The 16,337-nt window shown below is 49.6% G+C and overlaps 2 protein-coding genes across 28 annotated transcripts in view; one reads left to right on the top strand and one right to left on the bottom strand.

The window, feature by feature from the left end:
- Diaph1 (diaphanous related formin 1) overlaps nt 1–2,405 on the top strand; it is a 93,797-nt gene extending 91,392 nt beyond the window's left edge. Inside the window, exon 28 of one of the 3 annotated variants that reach the window (XM_021214306.2) lies at nt 498–2,405. In XM_021214306.2, the coding sequence (XP_021069965.1) occupies nt 498–655 (158 nt within the window). In that variant the 3' untranslated portion in view covers nt 656–2,405. The remainder of the gene's footprint in view (nt 1–497) is intronic. The other 2 variants (XM_021214304.1, XM_021214305.2) reach the window with 2 other exon arrangements.
- A 1,738-nt stretch (nt 2,406–4,143) lies between these two features.
- The window catches only part of LOC110333163 (protocadherin gamma-A4), a 180,751-nt gene continuing 168,557 nt past the window's right edge, over nt 4,144–16,337 (bottom strand). For all 25 annotated transcript variants that reach the window (XM_029546769.1, XM_021214659.2, XM_021214665.2 and 22 more), the window contains 2 exons: nt 11,446–11,534; nt 4,144–6,109 (listed from right to left, as the gene is read on the bottom strand). In XM_029546769.1, the coding sequence (XP_029402629.1) occupies nt 5,883–6,109; nt 11,446–11,534 (316 nt within the window). In that variant the 3' untranslated portion in view covers nt 4,144–5,882. The remainder of the gene's footprint in view (nt 6,110–11,445; nt 11,535–16,337) is intronic.

Genomic DNA, 16,337 nt, shown 5'->3' with positions numbered 1-16,337 from the left:
TTGGACTTTGAGTACTGTTTCTCTTGATACACAGCCAACACTTAAACCAGCTCTTCTTTTTTTAAAGATGTATTTTTATTTTTTATTATGTGTGTTTTGCATGTATTTATGCAGATGCATCCTATACATTCCAGGTACCCAGAGAGGTCAGAAAAGGGCAGTGAGTTCCTGGAACACAAGTGACAGATGGTAGTGAGTTGCCATACAGGTGCTGGGAACCAAACCTAGGTCCTCTGCAAGAGCAGCCAGTATTCCTAACTGCTGGGCCATCTCCCCAGCCCTTCAAGTCCTGTTCTGTCTAGCTGTATTCAAACCTTCATAATTGCCCCCAAAGGTATAGTATATTTTATGTTGAATCTCTGTCCCTCCTGATAAGGACTCAGAACCAGACAAGGCAGCCACATTTGCTTGGCTTATGGCTGAACACCTGCTTTAGAACTGTAAAGAGATTAGAAACCAGGCCTTCTGTGGATGGAGTCTCATGTCTTCTCTTGCAGTCAACAGGAAGGCTGGGTGTGCAGTCACATCTCTGCTAGCCTCGGAGCTGACCAAGGACGATGCCATGGCTCCTGGTCCTGTTAAGGTGCCCAAGAAAAGTGAAGGAGTCCCCACGATCCTGGAAGAAGCCAAGGAGCTGGTTGGCCGCGCAAGCTAAGCTGGGCTTTATGACCATTGCTGCTTCTAGGCGAAGCCCAGACTGTACCTGCAGCATGGGCCTAAATGGTCAAGGAGATATCCCACTGCAGCGGCCACTCCACCACCTGACCCTGTCTTTCTGTCTGGCCTGCTGCTCTCTGAACACCACATACAGCTTCAGCTGCCTGGAGGCCAAAAGGAAGGGACAGTGTAGGAGTGGCCTGAGCCCAGCCCAGCCAGCCCTGGCTGTTGTATTACCAAAGCAGGGTCCGTGTTTGCTGCCTTAACCCTGTCTCCTCTGTTACCCAGAGGTCCTGGTCTCAGACAGAACCCAGCCTGCTTTCTCAGCCCCACTCGCGTGGGCCTTCCCCTAGGTCAATCTTGCTGCATTTGTGCTTTTCTTTTGTGGTTTCTCTGGCCCTGAGAATAGCATGGGACTTGTGAACCTTTGGGCTAGGTCTTTTCACTGCTGTCACCTCTGCTTTTCCTCCTGGCAGTTATTTATTACTAGTGCTGTGGCATTGGGAGCTGCTCCCGCAAAAGCAGGAAGCAAATCCCACCCTTACCCCACCTTCCTGGGAAAGGTCTCCCGTGCAAAGGGTCTCAACCACTCTCCCCCTTGGTTCCACTGTGGCCCAGGTCTGAGCCATAGGCAGGTAGCTAGGGCATAGTGACAGTGTGGGGCCCGCCCCCTGCCCGCTGCCATGCTTTATGCCCTTGCCTCCCTGGTTCCTCTGCACCAGCCCCTTCACCTCCACCCTGCAACTGAGCCCCGCTCCCCCATGCCTTCCCCAGAGCTTTGGTGCATCCATTTGGAGTGTGGGCTGTAGTGTGACCATCCCAACACCTCACCCCCTCCATCCAAGGAAATGGGAGGTGGAGCCTCCTGGCTGAGAAATTGTTTTGCAAATGGATCTATTTTTATATGAAAAAAATTTTTTAAGAAAAATAATTTTGGTCCCCTTCCCCCTCCATAATAAAAGAGGCTTTGACGGTAGGTTCAAGCATTCCTGGGGTCGGTCAGTCCTGAACATGGCCTAAATATTGATCCCACTCCTCAAGACTAAACCGTGAGGCCAAGGCAGACCCTTCCCTAGTCAGTTCTGAGGCGAGAGAAATTTCTCTGGGTGGGCTGGGCCACACCATAGGGTATCAAGAGCTCAGATGCTGTGTTTTCATGAATGTATTAAATTATCAGGCCAAACGTGCAGATGCTAGGCAGACGCATCAGAAGTGGCACAGGGGTGCCCGCCCCCCATATGAACAGTGAGCCAGACTGGATGGCCCACACTGCAAGAAGTGCAGGTTCTCTGACTGAGGGTCACTGCGTGGTCTCCTCTGAGGCCCCTTTGAGCCTCCCCTCCAAGGCGACAGAAAAGGAAGTATACTGTCCGGGCTTGACACTGAATTAGAGTTGCCAGAGCTTGGGGGAGTTAGGACACACAAGGGTCAGCCCAGGGGGCCTTGTGGCCAGGGAGGATCCTTTGGGTTGCTAGAACTTGTGTCCAAAGGAACAGTGGCAGCTTCTGGGCTATGTCCTGGGAAGACTGAAGTAGGGATTGGCTCTTCCCTGAGCCGCCACCTTGCTCGCTGACATCTGGGGCTTTGACCCTTTTCTTTTTTTAATCACTTTTGCTAAAATGCATTTAATTAAAAATTTTTTTAAGTAGAGGGGATAAAATGCAAACCCCTTGCCTCTTGGGCTTTTGGGATGTCATCACCTCCAGTTTGATGGATTTGTTTCCAACTGTCAATAAAGCATTGAAACAACCTCCGTCTAGCCTCCTTTGTAAAATTCTGCACTGGTTCTTTTCACACTAGTGGTCTGGGCTTTTCTTTGGTGGTTTCCCACTCTGTTGTTGACCTGTCAAGTCAGTCAGAAGCTAACCAGTCCAGCAGTGGATCTTGGGCATGGCTCAACTCCATGGCAGTTTCTGTGAGCAGCAGGCCCCTCACAGGGCTGCTTTCCTCATCTAACTGCTTCCACATTGTGACTCTTAGGCTTGGGGGCCCTAATTTTAGCTCACCTCCAACTTCCCACTCCCCTGGCTCCTCCAGATGCCACAGTTTTCTGGCCAGTACCTATGTCCTCCATCCCCACCAAGTTAAAGGTGCTTAACCCTGGCACTGGAATCCTGAGCCTGCCCAACCTGGATCAGAAGTCAGCCCAGACACCAGAGGACTTGGCCACTAAGCTATGCTAGTTCAAGCAAGTTGTAACCTCAACAGACACCTTAACAGTGAGCAGACCCATGGGGAACAGGACAGCCCTATGCTAGAAATAAAACCCTTTTAAATAGCCCCTGGGCCCGGGCAGCAGCCTCAGATGGCAGAGATGGGGTGGCTACCTGCCTCAAAACCCTAGAGGCTGTCCATTTCCGCTCATCTTTTGGTGCCCACATACCAATTAGGGGACCAGCCACAGCTGCTCTTTGCCCTACCGTCTGCTTCCTTGCCCGGAATAGAACCCAGGCACTCAGTACCCCGCCCTTCCAACACCAGGCTCCGAGAAAACCCTGCTTTCCTCTCAGCAACCTCACACACCACCACCCTTCCCACGCAAAGTCAAAGTCGCCTGGAAGGTTTGGTTTCCATGGCAACAGACCAGGAGGCGGCAGAGCTGGTAACCAGAACCTGAGGGAGAGAGAGCTCCGACACTGCTCTTCTGGCTCTCTTGATGGACACCCCTCACTAACCCTCCCGAAAACCTGTTGGTCCGTGTCTGGCCTCCGGATCAATCTTCCTGACTCCCAGAGCTGCGCGAACCTAGGAGTCAGAGGGAGGGGGACCGAGAAAAAGAGGGAAAGGGGCTGGGTCCCAAGGCCATCTCGTGCCATCCCCTTCAATTCGACTTTACTGCTATAAAAAGAATGTAAAAGCAGGTTTCACTTAGAGAAACGGAGGTTCTGGGTAGGGAACTCAGTATTCAGAAAATGGTCTCCCGGGCACTCATTCCTGCTGTTCCTCAGACCTCTAGGCAGCTGCAAGGGAGGAGGGATAGGCAAAGGAGAATCCATCCTCCTCCGGATCAGCCCCCTCCCATAACAGAAGGGAGGTAGCTAGTGGGGAAGGGGCGGGATCTAGGAAAAAGTCCCCAGCGCCCTCACGCCCCCACTCACGCTCCGGCTCCCGCGCCCCTCCCCCCTCCATGCAGGGTCTCCTTTTCTGCCTGGAGACAGCCCTGAGAATAAATCTGTGCACTCAGTTGCGCATGCATTCAAACTCCCCACCCCCACAATGGACTCTCCAGCGACACCACCACCGCATACTGATCCACAAGCACCATTAGAGTTCATCACATATTATTAGAGACACCAGGGAATCTGAAACATGCACTCCATATTGGACAGTCAGATGCACACTGCACAAGCACACGCAATTCAAAAATAGATCGAGACAAAGCCAAGACACAAACAACTATGACCCTTTGATTCTATTATTTAAGACAAACAACTCGACTCCACCCACATGTTCTGTGTTCCATCTATTAAAGCAGGCGCGGTCACATTTTCAGAAGAAACCATTTTTTATTTTTAATTTTCGAAGAAAAAAGCCATATAAATATTAGAGTATAAAACTTGCGAGAGATATCGGAAGGGGGATGGGCAGGAGCTACGTGACTATGCGAAGAGAAGCTTTTTATAGAGAAGTCAGTACAGGGAGGGGTCGCCGCAGCGTGTGGACACAGCACAAAACACAGCACGGGCCGCGCAGGCAGATTGAGATTCAAAGGACAGACGGCTGTGCACAGCCCACCGCCCGCTGCCCACTCGCCATCACGTAAAAGCACACCACACTATACTATTGGCTATTCTACACCAGCGGGAAGGTGGGGGGAGAGGGGAAGGGGCTTCTACACTACTGTAAGGGCTAGGGCAGAGGAAGTTCTATGCACAAGGAGGCACTGGGGGGCTTTAACCGTTCTCTGGCCACTAGGGGGCGGCCTGGGGGCCTGGGCAGTGGCCTTCTGAGAAGAAATGGCACCTGGTAAGGTGGAGGCCAGGGGCTTGAGGACTACAGGGGCCCAGTGGAAAAGCCCCATCATTGGCTGGGACTTTATGGCCACTTGGTCCCTTTTTCTAGCTACTGGACTAGACCCAGGGTCCAAGAATGACCTTGCTGGGCCTCCCTTCCTGCTAAGACCACTGGTCCCCCTACCAAGGGCACCTCTGGAGTANCCAGCACCCACAGAGGCCCCTCTTTCCTCTCTGCTCTTAAACTCATTTAGAAGTCGTCTTCTTGGACTGAAATGTCAGCTTAAATCNATTGGTCCTGGTGGCTCAGCCCAAGCTGCCCAGGCTGAACCAGGATGGAGGGGTCTGGCCTGGTGTTTGTCTATGGCTAGAATGTGAGGACTGAGCCAGTCCCCTGGGTACATACAGAGCCCCTTGCAAGACCCTATTAACAGGCTGTTTTGTCCACTGCCCCACTCCCAGCAGAATACACTCAACTTCCCTTTAGTTTACCACCCCCTACTGTCTCCAGACATGCAAAGGAGTCTCTTGTTTGAGGTGTAGGGAAGTCACAGCATGCAGTGGGAACATCAAACAATGAAAAACAAAAGACGAGTAGTCCCCAGGCATTGAAAAGAGGCTTAGTAGCAAAATGCCTTCCCAAAATCCAGCAAGCATCATCTCATCAGTACCAGAGGGAGGGTGACTGTTCCCCCAAAACTTAAGCATTGGTCTCAGGCTCTGGAAGGAAATGAGAAGACTGGTACCAAACCATGCTTTGGGGGAAAGCTGAACTGAAGGAGAGGCTAAAAGATTGTAATACCCTCCCTACCGTTCAGAACTAGGAGCCGGCTTAGCTCACCGGTCACCCCAACAGCCCAGCTACCTTGCTCAAAGAGAGGGACTGAAGGAGTGGGTGGGGTGGGGAGAGGGAGGCAGGAGATGGGTGAGCCTGCCTGGGTTGGAAGATGGAGGAGTTCAGCTGTAACTAAGGGAGTGTGGCATGGTTTTTGTGTGTGTGCCACACACACAAACCCTGCTACCCATGTGGGTACAATCACTGATTGGCTAGGGGGGTCCCAGCAGAACTCTCTTTGCATATTCAACCCCCTAGGGTATAGAGAGGGGTGTTGGCTTGGGCACTTGTTTCTGTTTCCCAACGGGGAGCATGGCCATGGCTCCTACCAGTATCCTGGGGTGAGCCCTGAAATTCTGAGGCCTGGGTACAAGTAAGGAGGAGCTGGACTGGCTGGGGAGGGAGGCTGCCTTGTGGCTCAAGGCCTGGCCTCCATATTACTTCTTCTCTTTCTTGCCCGACTTCTTCTTGTTGCCGTTACCACCCGCAGGAGCCTTGCCATCTCGTTTGCCGGCGGCATTGGTCAGCGTGGCATTGCTGCCAGGGATGTACACGTTCTGGCGGTAGTCAGGCACGTGCTGCAGGGTAAACTGGGGTCCGTATCGAGCGCTCAGACCCATGGTGCCAGCGCCCCCTCCCAGGGTAGAGCTCCCATCGGCGGCTTCTGCAGAGACAGAGGAAGGGCAGATGGTCAGATGGGGTCAGTGACTTCCTTGCCCTACAGTTAGTGAATGCCTGGGCCCAACCACTGGGAATACAGTCTCTGTGTGTAAAGGAGCTGAGGGAGAAGTCAAGAGGGACCTGCGATCCTCAGCAAGTCTACCCAGCCTCCCTGCACCATCCATCCATTTTCTAAATACCGTCACTTCCATAAAATGAAGGTAAACTGGAAAGTATCCACTTTGGCTAAGAAGTAAAAGAGAAAATGCTTCCAAAGTGCCTAGACTAGAGCTTGCCTTGTGGCAAGTGCTCAAGATGTGCTAGCTAGTGTTCCTCTAAGGCTTCAAATACCTGTCCCTGCCTTCCACACTAGACCATTTGTGCATTAGCTTCCCCTAACCAAGGCTTGGCACAGCCCATGCGCTCAGCAGCTCTGCCATTAATTCCTGTGCAGGAGTGTTCCTCCATCCATGTACCTGTGTCTATCTGGGTGGTGCTGGCAATTGAACTCATGTCCTCGCATATGCTAGGCAAACACTTCCCCAGCTGAGCTACATACACAGCCCAGCCCTTGGTTTGCTTTGGTTTTGTTCTTCTTGGGTTTTGCTGTGGTTTGGGGTGGTGGTGGTAGTGGTGGTTTGGTTTTTCAAGACAGGGTTTCTCTGTGTAGCCCTGGCTATCATGGAACTTGCTGTGTAGACCAGGCTGGCCTCGAACTCAGAGATCAGCCTGTCTGGACCATTTTTGTTTAAATTGTTTAAACTATGTATGTATCACTGTGCTGGTCTGGAACTACTTTATTATTATTATTATTATTATTATTATTATCATCATCATCATCATTATCATTATTATTATTATCATCATCATCATTATCATTATTATCATTATTATTATTATTATTATTATTATTATTATTATTATTCTGAAATCTTTATTAAAGCAGCATGATAGAAATGGGCCACCAGCCCAAACCTTGTGGCCCAAGGAAAGACCTGTGTCCATAGGGCTTGTCTTCTCTCCAGATAGCTCGGTCAACTCCACAGCATCCATTCATCCCAACCTAAACCCTCTCCGATGTCGATGGGGTGGAGGGGTGAGGAGAGGAAGTCGTGACCCCATCCCAGGCTGTAGCAGCTCCTGGGCCACAAAGCAGCAGCAGAGGGGAAGGGAGGGAAAGTGCAACCGCCAGGGTTACCACCACTTGTGGGGTCCAGGCCTCACTGTACCCTCTTACAGTTGTATTCAAGGCAATTAATTAAAATGAACATCGGCACCCCTCAAGACCCCTCCATCCCAGAAGCTAAGCGGGAAGCAAGCGACAATGTATGGGTTCTCCCTCTTCTGTCCAAAGCCTAGGTTGTTCCTTCCAAGAGCAGCTGGAGTGGGGATTACACAGAGACCATCTAGGGCGGCTCCTCACAGGCGGCTATGGGATGCCCGAAGGACCCCGCGAGGGCCAACACCTTTGCAAAGTACTGGGGTGTTTTGGCAACTGAGAAGGTTGGTGCCCCAGACTGAAGAGATGCTGGTGTGTGGGTTTTACCTGTTTGTGTTTCTCTGGGCCTCATGGCTCAGGACAGCCAAGCTTGTTGAGTGGGAAGGAAGAGGAGCTGACTGGCCATGAAGACGCCCTCTTGACCAAGCAGCCCCTTAGTGCATGCACATTGTGGGGATAGGCAGGACCTGGCCCCTTGGGCAGAGGCAGGCAGATTTCTGAGTTCGAGGCCAGCCTGGTCTACAGAGTGAGTTCCAGGACAGCCAGGGCTATACAGAGAAACCCTGTCTCGAAAAAAAACAAAAAAGGAGAGAGAGAGAGAGAGAGAGAGAGAGAGAGAGAGAGAGAGAGAGAGAGAGAGACAGGCTCAGAGTGGTGTTCTTGCTTAAAAAGCAGGTTCCTCATCTGCATGGGAATGAGACCCAGGTGACCAAGTCTACCTGAGCAGCCGAAGCACAGAAATAACTCATCATGGGGCTTCCGTGAGGATGAAAGAAAACAGACACTCAGTGCCCTGGCGCTTGACAAGTGCTCAATGAATACCTACCCCACTCCCCCTCATAACCTCCAGTCATCCAGTGTGACTCTACTGTATCCCTTCTGAATGGAGCTGGTGGCGGGGAGGGAGGTGGGAGCTGGGCTCCCAGATTCCCAGCAGGAGGCTCTGAAACCTTCTATGACCCGGAGAGAGTTGAAGGCCTTGCTCATCCTAGCCAAAAGCTGGAGCATTTTTACCCCCTCTCGCCTGTGCCTCCACCCTTGGCCTTGGAGCTAACAGAGAGGTAGACTAAAGCTGGAGAGATTGAGTAATTCTGGGACATCAACCAGGGATTGAGAAATAAAGACAGGAAATATTTCCAGTTTGGGTATGAGGGGAAAGCAAAGATGTGCCAGGGTCTCTCCACCTTGGCAACGAGGAGTCTGGGCTTTCACAACCCTCTACATCCAGTCCCCAAAGTCCTGGAGCTGAAGGCCTTCTGGGAACAGGCCTGGTAGAAGGGAACAGCTGCCCACCCCTCCCGCCCCTTTCATTGGCTGACATTTCCCTAATTAACTCCAGGAGGTAACAGCCCTCTAGGCTCCCTCACCCTTCCCCTCAAACCAACAGCCTTCTCCAATGGAAGGGGGAAGGGCCCAGATCTAGTTTCAAAGAGCCAGGATTCCAGAGTGATTTAGGGGATTGAGAAGATGGGGGGGGGGGGGGGGAGAGAGAGGGGGGGGGGGGGGGGCTGGGATGTGGGGGGAGGGAGGGATAGAGCTGCGTCTGCCCCTAAGCACTCAATTAGGAAGGAATGTGGAGGAACGGAGAAAGGAGACTGAGCAAAAAGGCAGGAAGTGTTTCACTGAATGACAAGAAGGCAGGAGCCCCATATGTTACATACACCTAAGATCTCTGAGAAGCCTTCAAAATGGCCACTTGGTGGGAGAGAACGTGAGGCGCCCAGGAGGGAGAGACACTGAAGATGCAGAAAGGACACTGGACTCCTGCCCTGTCCGGAGACTCCAGCGGCCTTTCTGGTTATATTCTAACCCCCAAGACTTGGCCTAGGCAAGGACCAGGGGTGGCTCCTGTCTCAGAAGAAAACACACTTAGAAATGCAAAGAGACAGGATCCTTTCCAGTGGGGGAAGGGTGCTGGCCTCCCTCCAGCTCCAAACGCATTACCACCTTCCCCTGGTCCTTTTAATATTGCCAGCCCAAGTGAGACAAAGACCCCACAATAACAATAACCAGAGTTAGCCAAAGAAGTGAGCCCAAAACTGGCACAGCTGCAAGCCGCAGCCTTCTTTTGGGTGCCCCTCCCCTACGTGTTTAGTTAAGCGCTCTCTCAGGGGTCCCTCCCTTCGATCCTCTCTAGGCTGGCTGGGCTGGGCTCCAGAGCCTCTCCAGCTCTGAGGTTTGGAATTAGGTGTGAAAGTGAGAGCTGGGCCTGACCCCGCCACCTCAGTCCTGGAGTCTATTCCCCTCAGAGCCCAAGGCTGGGGCCTTGGGTCAGGTCCTGTGTGGGCTGGAGGGGTGGAGCCCTGACAGGGGCGCATGCATGCGGCCATGGCCCTACTCCAGAGAGACGTTCTGGGAAGGGTTTTGGGCCATAAATACGGTTTCCATGTCTGTTTTTAGCATCTGGATTTGGGCTGAAAAGGCTGCCTTCTGGCCTGAGGGCTCAAGGCCACGACAGCTAAAGAGACCTGTTTACTTCCCTCAAGAGCTGAACCTGGCATCTTCCCAGGCCCAGTGTGTACAGCTGGCCTCTCAGGAATCTCAGCCCTGTTCCCCAGAATTTGACAGCTCCTATCATCTGTCCCCCTCCTCTACCCATAGGCCAGGCTCATTCAGTCTCTCAGACATCAAGGGTAGGGTTACTAAATCATAATAAGTAAAAAATACATGGTTTTCAGTTTTCTCTGAATTTTGGATTTTTTTTTTTTTTTTTTTTACATAGTTGGCTTCCTGTAAACTGTTTCCGAAGGATGGATACTAAAACTGTATAGCGCCAAGTGGTGGTGGGGCAAACCTTTACTCCCAGGACTCAGGAGGCAGAGGTCGATGGATCACTGAAGTTAAGGCCAGCCTGGTCTACAGAGTGAGTTCTAGGACAGCCAGGGCTATACAGAGGAACCCTGTCTCGAAAACAAACAAAAAGCATATATTCATCTGAGATTTATATTCAACTGAGAACCCTAGGTTTTATCAGGCAACTCTAAACAGAGAGAACAACGCAGGGGGCACTCGGAGGAATGTAGCCTCTAGGTCCAAGAGGGAAACAAGACTAGATCTAATTATTTGGATTAGAATACAAAGGAAAGCGTTTCACTGTGGCTCCTTCATGGGTGTACTAGAAGTTAGATTCTGGTTCTGGGCTGTGCTTGCCCAGCATGCACAAAGCCCTGGGGCTTGCTCTCCCGCACCTTATAAAGCCAGAGTATCACACAACCTTAGCACTCAGGAGGCAGAGGCAGGCGGATCTCTGAGTTCAATGCCAGTCTGATCTACAGAGTGGGTTCCAGGACAGCCAAGGCTATGCCCCCAAGGATTTGAACCCAGACGGGCCTGCTTCCAAAGCAGGCCTATATGTTCTTGCATGTTAGGGAGCTGAATCTGTTTGCCCCGCACCCTCGGTGACTCCTCCGTACAGCCGCTGGCAGGGCTGATGGTATAGCAGTGACAGAGATTCTTTCTAAGCTTAGTGGGGAAACTGCAGTGCTGGGGTGGAGGCCGGGGAGCAGAAACGAACGGCCACATTATACTCTGTTAGCATCTGCTAACAGGATCGCTAACAGGATCTTGTACGTGCCAGGCCCAGTACCATACCCAGTGCCTCTCCTTCAGTCCTCACTGTAACCTGGTAGAACAGTCCTACCATTTTCTTGGTGGAGGAAGCTGAACTTCAAAGAGAACAAACAAACTGATCCATGTTCCAGGGTCAGCAAGTGACAGAGCTGTGGTATGTGGGACCTGCGCTGGCACTTCCCAGGGTCAGAATTGTTTGTTTTGGTCTTTTTGAGACAGGGTCTTACTTTGTAACCCAGACTGATTTCAAACTCGTGGAAATCCTCCTGCCTTGGCAGAGGGAATACCGAGGTTACAGATGTGTGCCTCCATACCCAGCTCACAGTGAGATTTGCAACCCCCACCCCCCACACAGCCTCAGTGGATCATGTGATCACTCTGCTTTGGGCATTTTAGGGCCTCTTGACCCCTTTGTTATCCCACAACCTGGAGCTATGTCACTGAAGATCATCTTCCAGAGAAGCCACACAGACTTACAGGTCATCCATAGCTATGCTGGCAACACCCCTCCCTCAGATCCCCACCCTATCACAGCCATGGGTACCACTTACCGCTGGCAGAAGCCAAGATCATGGCTTGCAGCATCTCTGTATCAAACTGGTTGTTGGGCCAGGTGCCAGTTTCATCACCATTTTGGGATCTGCGGAGACAGTGACAAGGTCAGTCCTGTTTATTCTCCCCCAGCCTCTTCCTGGAGTCCCCAAATCCCTATCCTTATCTCCACCCCATGCCTAAGACCTGCCCCTGAGTGGAGTAGGGGGAGCTTATATAACCCTTTGATGCCAGACCCCAATATGCCCCTTCCCCAGGCCAGCCAGCTTTATGCTGTCTCAGATGCATTAACTGAATAACATCCCCCCATCCTTCATGATTGGATGTGATCTACTGTCACAGCCTGAAACATCAGACTACCTTCTGAGGACAGTGAAAGAAGGCAATTTGAGAGAATGTCTCATAACTAGAGGAAGGTCTAGAAATGAGAGAGAAGTATTCAGGAAACTCAGGAGGCCCCACGGTACCCTACAGCAGTTGCCCAAGCTCAGACTTGCTCAGTGTTTTCCTAAGCCCCCAGAGCAAAGTCTGTGGTCACACCAAACTGTCCACCCTGCTTCACAAGCATATCCACCCCACTCCCAAACAGTCTACCATCAAATAGTCTCCCAGCAACCCTTCCGGGCTCTCTCCTGTTGATCCCCAGAATGTCAAACCACAGCCTTTGTTCTAGCAATGTAAATAAAATGTGCTCCAGGGGATTCTCAAATGGACCAGGGCTGAGCTGAGCCCTGCATGGTTCAGGAACTATGAGTGTCCCCTCTGTTCCTTCATTACACTGGTGTGGGGACCATGTCTGCCTCCAACTGAAGCACTCAGTAGGAATCCTGAGCACCTGAGCTTCATTAGGTCACTTCGAAGCACTGTGCATTGAAAACATGAAGTGATTCACGTTTTTAAATACATTAAGAGTGCTATGAAATTGTAACTTATTATGCTCAATGTGGGCTTTTCCCATGGTGTCAATTTCCCTGTGTGTCTTCTGCCTTTCTCCCTGTTTCTGTCTGTCTCTGTTTTTTTGTTTTCGTGACAGTCTCACTCTTTAAGCCAAACTGGCCTCCAACTCATATAACCCACGTGGGCCTCAAACTCACAGTAATTCTCCTGCCTCAGCTTTGTGAGTGCTGCGATTCAAGGTATATACAACCATACCTAGCCATTGCGTGGATTTTCAAGGATCGATCAAATCACTCTAGTTTGCAGGGGTGAGGGAAGAACCCCCCCCACACACACACAAATCCACACACATCCTGTCATACACTGGCACAGTTTGATCCCCCCCCCCCCAAATAAACAGTAGCTGCCTGGCTAGGCCTGGTGGTGCATGCCTATCATCCTAGCACTTGGGAGGCTGAGGCAGGAAGATATTGGAGAGTTTCAGATCAATCTGAGCTACACAGAGATAAACCCGCCTCAAACAAACAAGTAAATAAATAAAAGTTGCTAAGGAGAAGAGCTCAAGGGAGAGAAATAGGTTCTGATGAATGAAAGCGAATTTGGTTTCAGGGCAGACCCTAAAGAGTGGAAGAGAACATGTGTGCTCGTTCATGTGTGTACGTGATGTGTGCATGTGCCCATCTGAAGGCTGAAGGAAGAAGAGTGTGACTTTAAGGCCAGCCTGGCCAATATGGAAAGGCTGCGTCTCACACAACCAAGGACCGGCTTGGAGGTAGGATACTTGTCTAGCAAGCAGGAGGCTTGGGCTTCCATGTCTAGAAGAAGATGAATAAATAAATACTTTTATTTGTAAGCTTTATAAGGATGGGCACTGTGATGGACAGCTGGAGTCCCAGCACTATGGAGGCCTAGGTGAGGTAATTAGTTGAGCCCCAAAGTTAGAGGCCAGCCTTTTGAGCTTGTCTCAAAAGAGCTGAGTGAACAAAAATGAAAATTACCACAATAAAGAAGTCTGGGGACATGACTTTTACCAAGTGAGAGAACAACAGTTCTGCTAACAGGACAAGGAGATGCCAAACGCTGGGGACCCGGACACACTGGCAGTGAGTGCCAGTGATGTGGTCCCTGGGAAACCCCAAACATCGACTTTGTAATGTTCCTGCTGAGACTGCTGAGTTATGTTGAATTTAGCCAAAAGAATCAACAAACCCAGACTGTGAGCATTTAAAAGACTACTGGTCTGGATGCTTTAAAAATATCTACTTCTTTTTTTTTTTTTTAAAAAAAAAAAAAGGTAGGGAAACGGTGCTGATTAAAACCTAGGGCAGAGACATGGCAACCAAATGCAATTCATGTTCCTTGATCGAATTCTGAATTTAATTTCAAAATTAAGATTAAATTTAAAAGAACAGATTAAAAGGACATACTGAGAGCATTTGGGAAGGTCTGGTAGTGGACTGTATTATTGTATTAATATTAAGTTCCTCACATATGATCATTCTTTTGTGATTTTATAGGAGTCCTAGAAGGTTTGCGTTGTATCAGATGTTCTGATGCCTGTAGTGCTTCCCATGGTTCTTGAAGGATAGAACCTGTGTGTTTGCACATGCGTGTGCAAGTGACTAGTGAATTTAGGTTTTTTGGTTTTAAAAAAAAAAAAACAACACTCGGGCTGGAGAGATGGCTCAGCGGTTAAGAGCACTGACTGCTCTTCTGAAGGTCCTGAGTTCAGATCCCAGCAACCACATGGTGGCTCACAACCACCTCTTCCTGGAGCATCTGAAGACAGCTACAGTGTAGAGTGTAAATAAATAAATCTTTAAAAAAAACAAAAAACAAAAAACAAAAAACAAACCAATACTCAGTATGTGTACTTCACCGTACTAGTCTTTTGACTTTTGGATACCTTTGAGATACTTTAAGATGGAACCCTGAAAGGTTAAAAGTGAGTCACCAAGTCCGGTAGTGATGATGTGGTCCTTTAATCTTAATGCCCCAGAGACAGAGGCAGATGGATCTCTAAGTTGGAGGCTAAAGAACAAGTTCCAGGACACCCAGGGCTACACAGAGAAACCCTGTCAGCAAAGTACAAAAGGAAACCAAGTCACCTAGGAGACAGAGGGTATGGAAGTCAGCTCTCAAGGCAGGGGACTTGGGGGGTGGGCTATCCTTAGGAACTGAGGGTTTGGGGGATCTGGGGGGGGTGGTATTGGTTGGGGAAGCAAAGTGAACACTGAACATTTTGGCTTCCTCCTCCCTCAGAATTCTGGAGAGCTCCTGAGATGCTCAGAAGCGAGGTTGCCATGGTGAGATTTAACTATGTATGTGAAACTCACTCTTGCCACATGGACAAGGATGGAGGGTGTGAGGGATCCCCCCACCCCCCACAGAGGACAGAAATTCACACAGGTGTCTTCATGAAAGCCAGAAGAAAAACCCTCAGTCTAGTGTGACTGAGCTCATGAAGGTGTGGGAGAGCACAGATGAGACCACTCAGGTCAGGAGGGTGCCCTGGCAGTGGGTGATGCTGCCAGGGAATCAAGGTGAGTGCAAGGGTAGACTGGAACCAAGACCAACCAGGCAGTCTGGAAAATGCTAGAGGCCAAACAGGTGGCCACCTTCTGACAAGTGACAGAGGGAGGGTTCTTGGGCCTGGAGCCACTGGGTCATGGACTCATCATCTGGAGAGAGGTTATGATTACCCCTCATTTCCAGCAGAGGAAGGCAGGCCCTGGAGGCCTTTTCAAAGTCAAACACAGCCAGTTAAGTGGTGCAGTCGCAACTCCATCTGGCCAGATATGACCCCAAAGCCCATGATGATCTCACGCAGAGGAACTTGGCTTCAGCCAGGCATCCCTGGAGCCCCAGCAGCAGATTCAAGGGGCTCTTCCAAGATTTGAAGACAAAAGTAAGCATAAAGGAAAGGCACTGTGGTTGTCCAAGCACCCATATATTCTGGCTAACCCTGGGTGTGGAGATTGGGGAAGAAGAGCAACCTATGGTTGGGCTGCAACAAAGTATTCCCCGTGTTATGCTAAGAAGTAAGAAACCTGGAAAAGCCACATTGGCAGCAGATTGTGCCTAACTGTGTTACAATGTGTATGCATGTGTATTTGGTTAGCAAAGTAAGAATCTATTAGCACCTAAAAATATACTATATCTATCCACATGAGATGCCATTCTGCAACATTTAGATGACTTTTGAAGAGTTTTTACTGACATGGGTTCATCTGACATGTTATAAAGAAGAAAAAATAGGCTACAATAATACTGGAAAGATGGATGACCTCAATTTCTATTAAAAAAAAACAAACAAACAAACTGGTAATATTGTGAACAAGTTTGCCAGACTTTTTAAATACGAAGCTTATGCATGCTGTTTGACTATAGAAATAAAAATGCTTAGAAAGATACATAATGAGTATGTTAATGACTTCATGAATAAATTGCAACCAAAAGACAAAAATGGTGGAAAAGGAACATTTATACTAAAAGGAATTAAGAGACTTAGGAGACATTGAACCAAATGCAAAATGTATATTTAAAAAAGTATGTATGTATATGTATGTATATATATACATATTTTTTTCCAGTCAGGGTTTCTATGTAAGCCTGGCTATCTTAGAACTCCTTCTGTAGATCAGGCTGGCTTTAAACCTACAGAGATCTGCCTGCATTGGCCTCCAGAGTGCTATAATTAAATAAATTCATCACCACACCCAATAAAAGGGCCGGGAAATCCCAGATGAAATTATAGAATGTTTGGGAGTTGCTTGGAAATAATCCATGTGGGTGGGACTCTCAGTGGCTGAAGACAGGAGAGCGCACTGAGGCCTAATGGCAGGACCTGAGAGCTTCAGCTTATGATTTCCATATATGTACATCTTTTCTACATCAAAATGTTAGTAGTTCTTTCTAGATTATGGGATAGTTCTCTCTCTCTCTCTCTCTCTCTCTCTCTCTCTCTCTCTCTCTCTCTCTCTCTCTCTCTCTC

Source organism: Mus pahari, chromosome 15, assembly GCF_900095145.1.
Source record: "Mus pahari chromosome 15, PAHARI_EIJ_v1.1, whole genome shotgun sequence".
Taxonomy (NCBI): Eukaryota; Metazoa; Chordata; class Mammalia; order Rodentia; family Muridae; genus Mus; species Mus pahari.
This window is presented reverse-complemented; position numbering and strand designations above follow the sequence as displayed.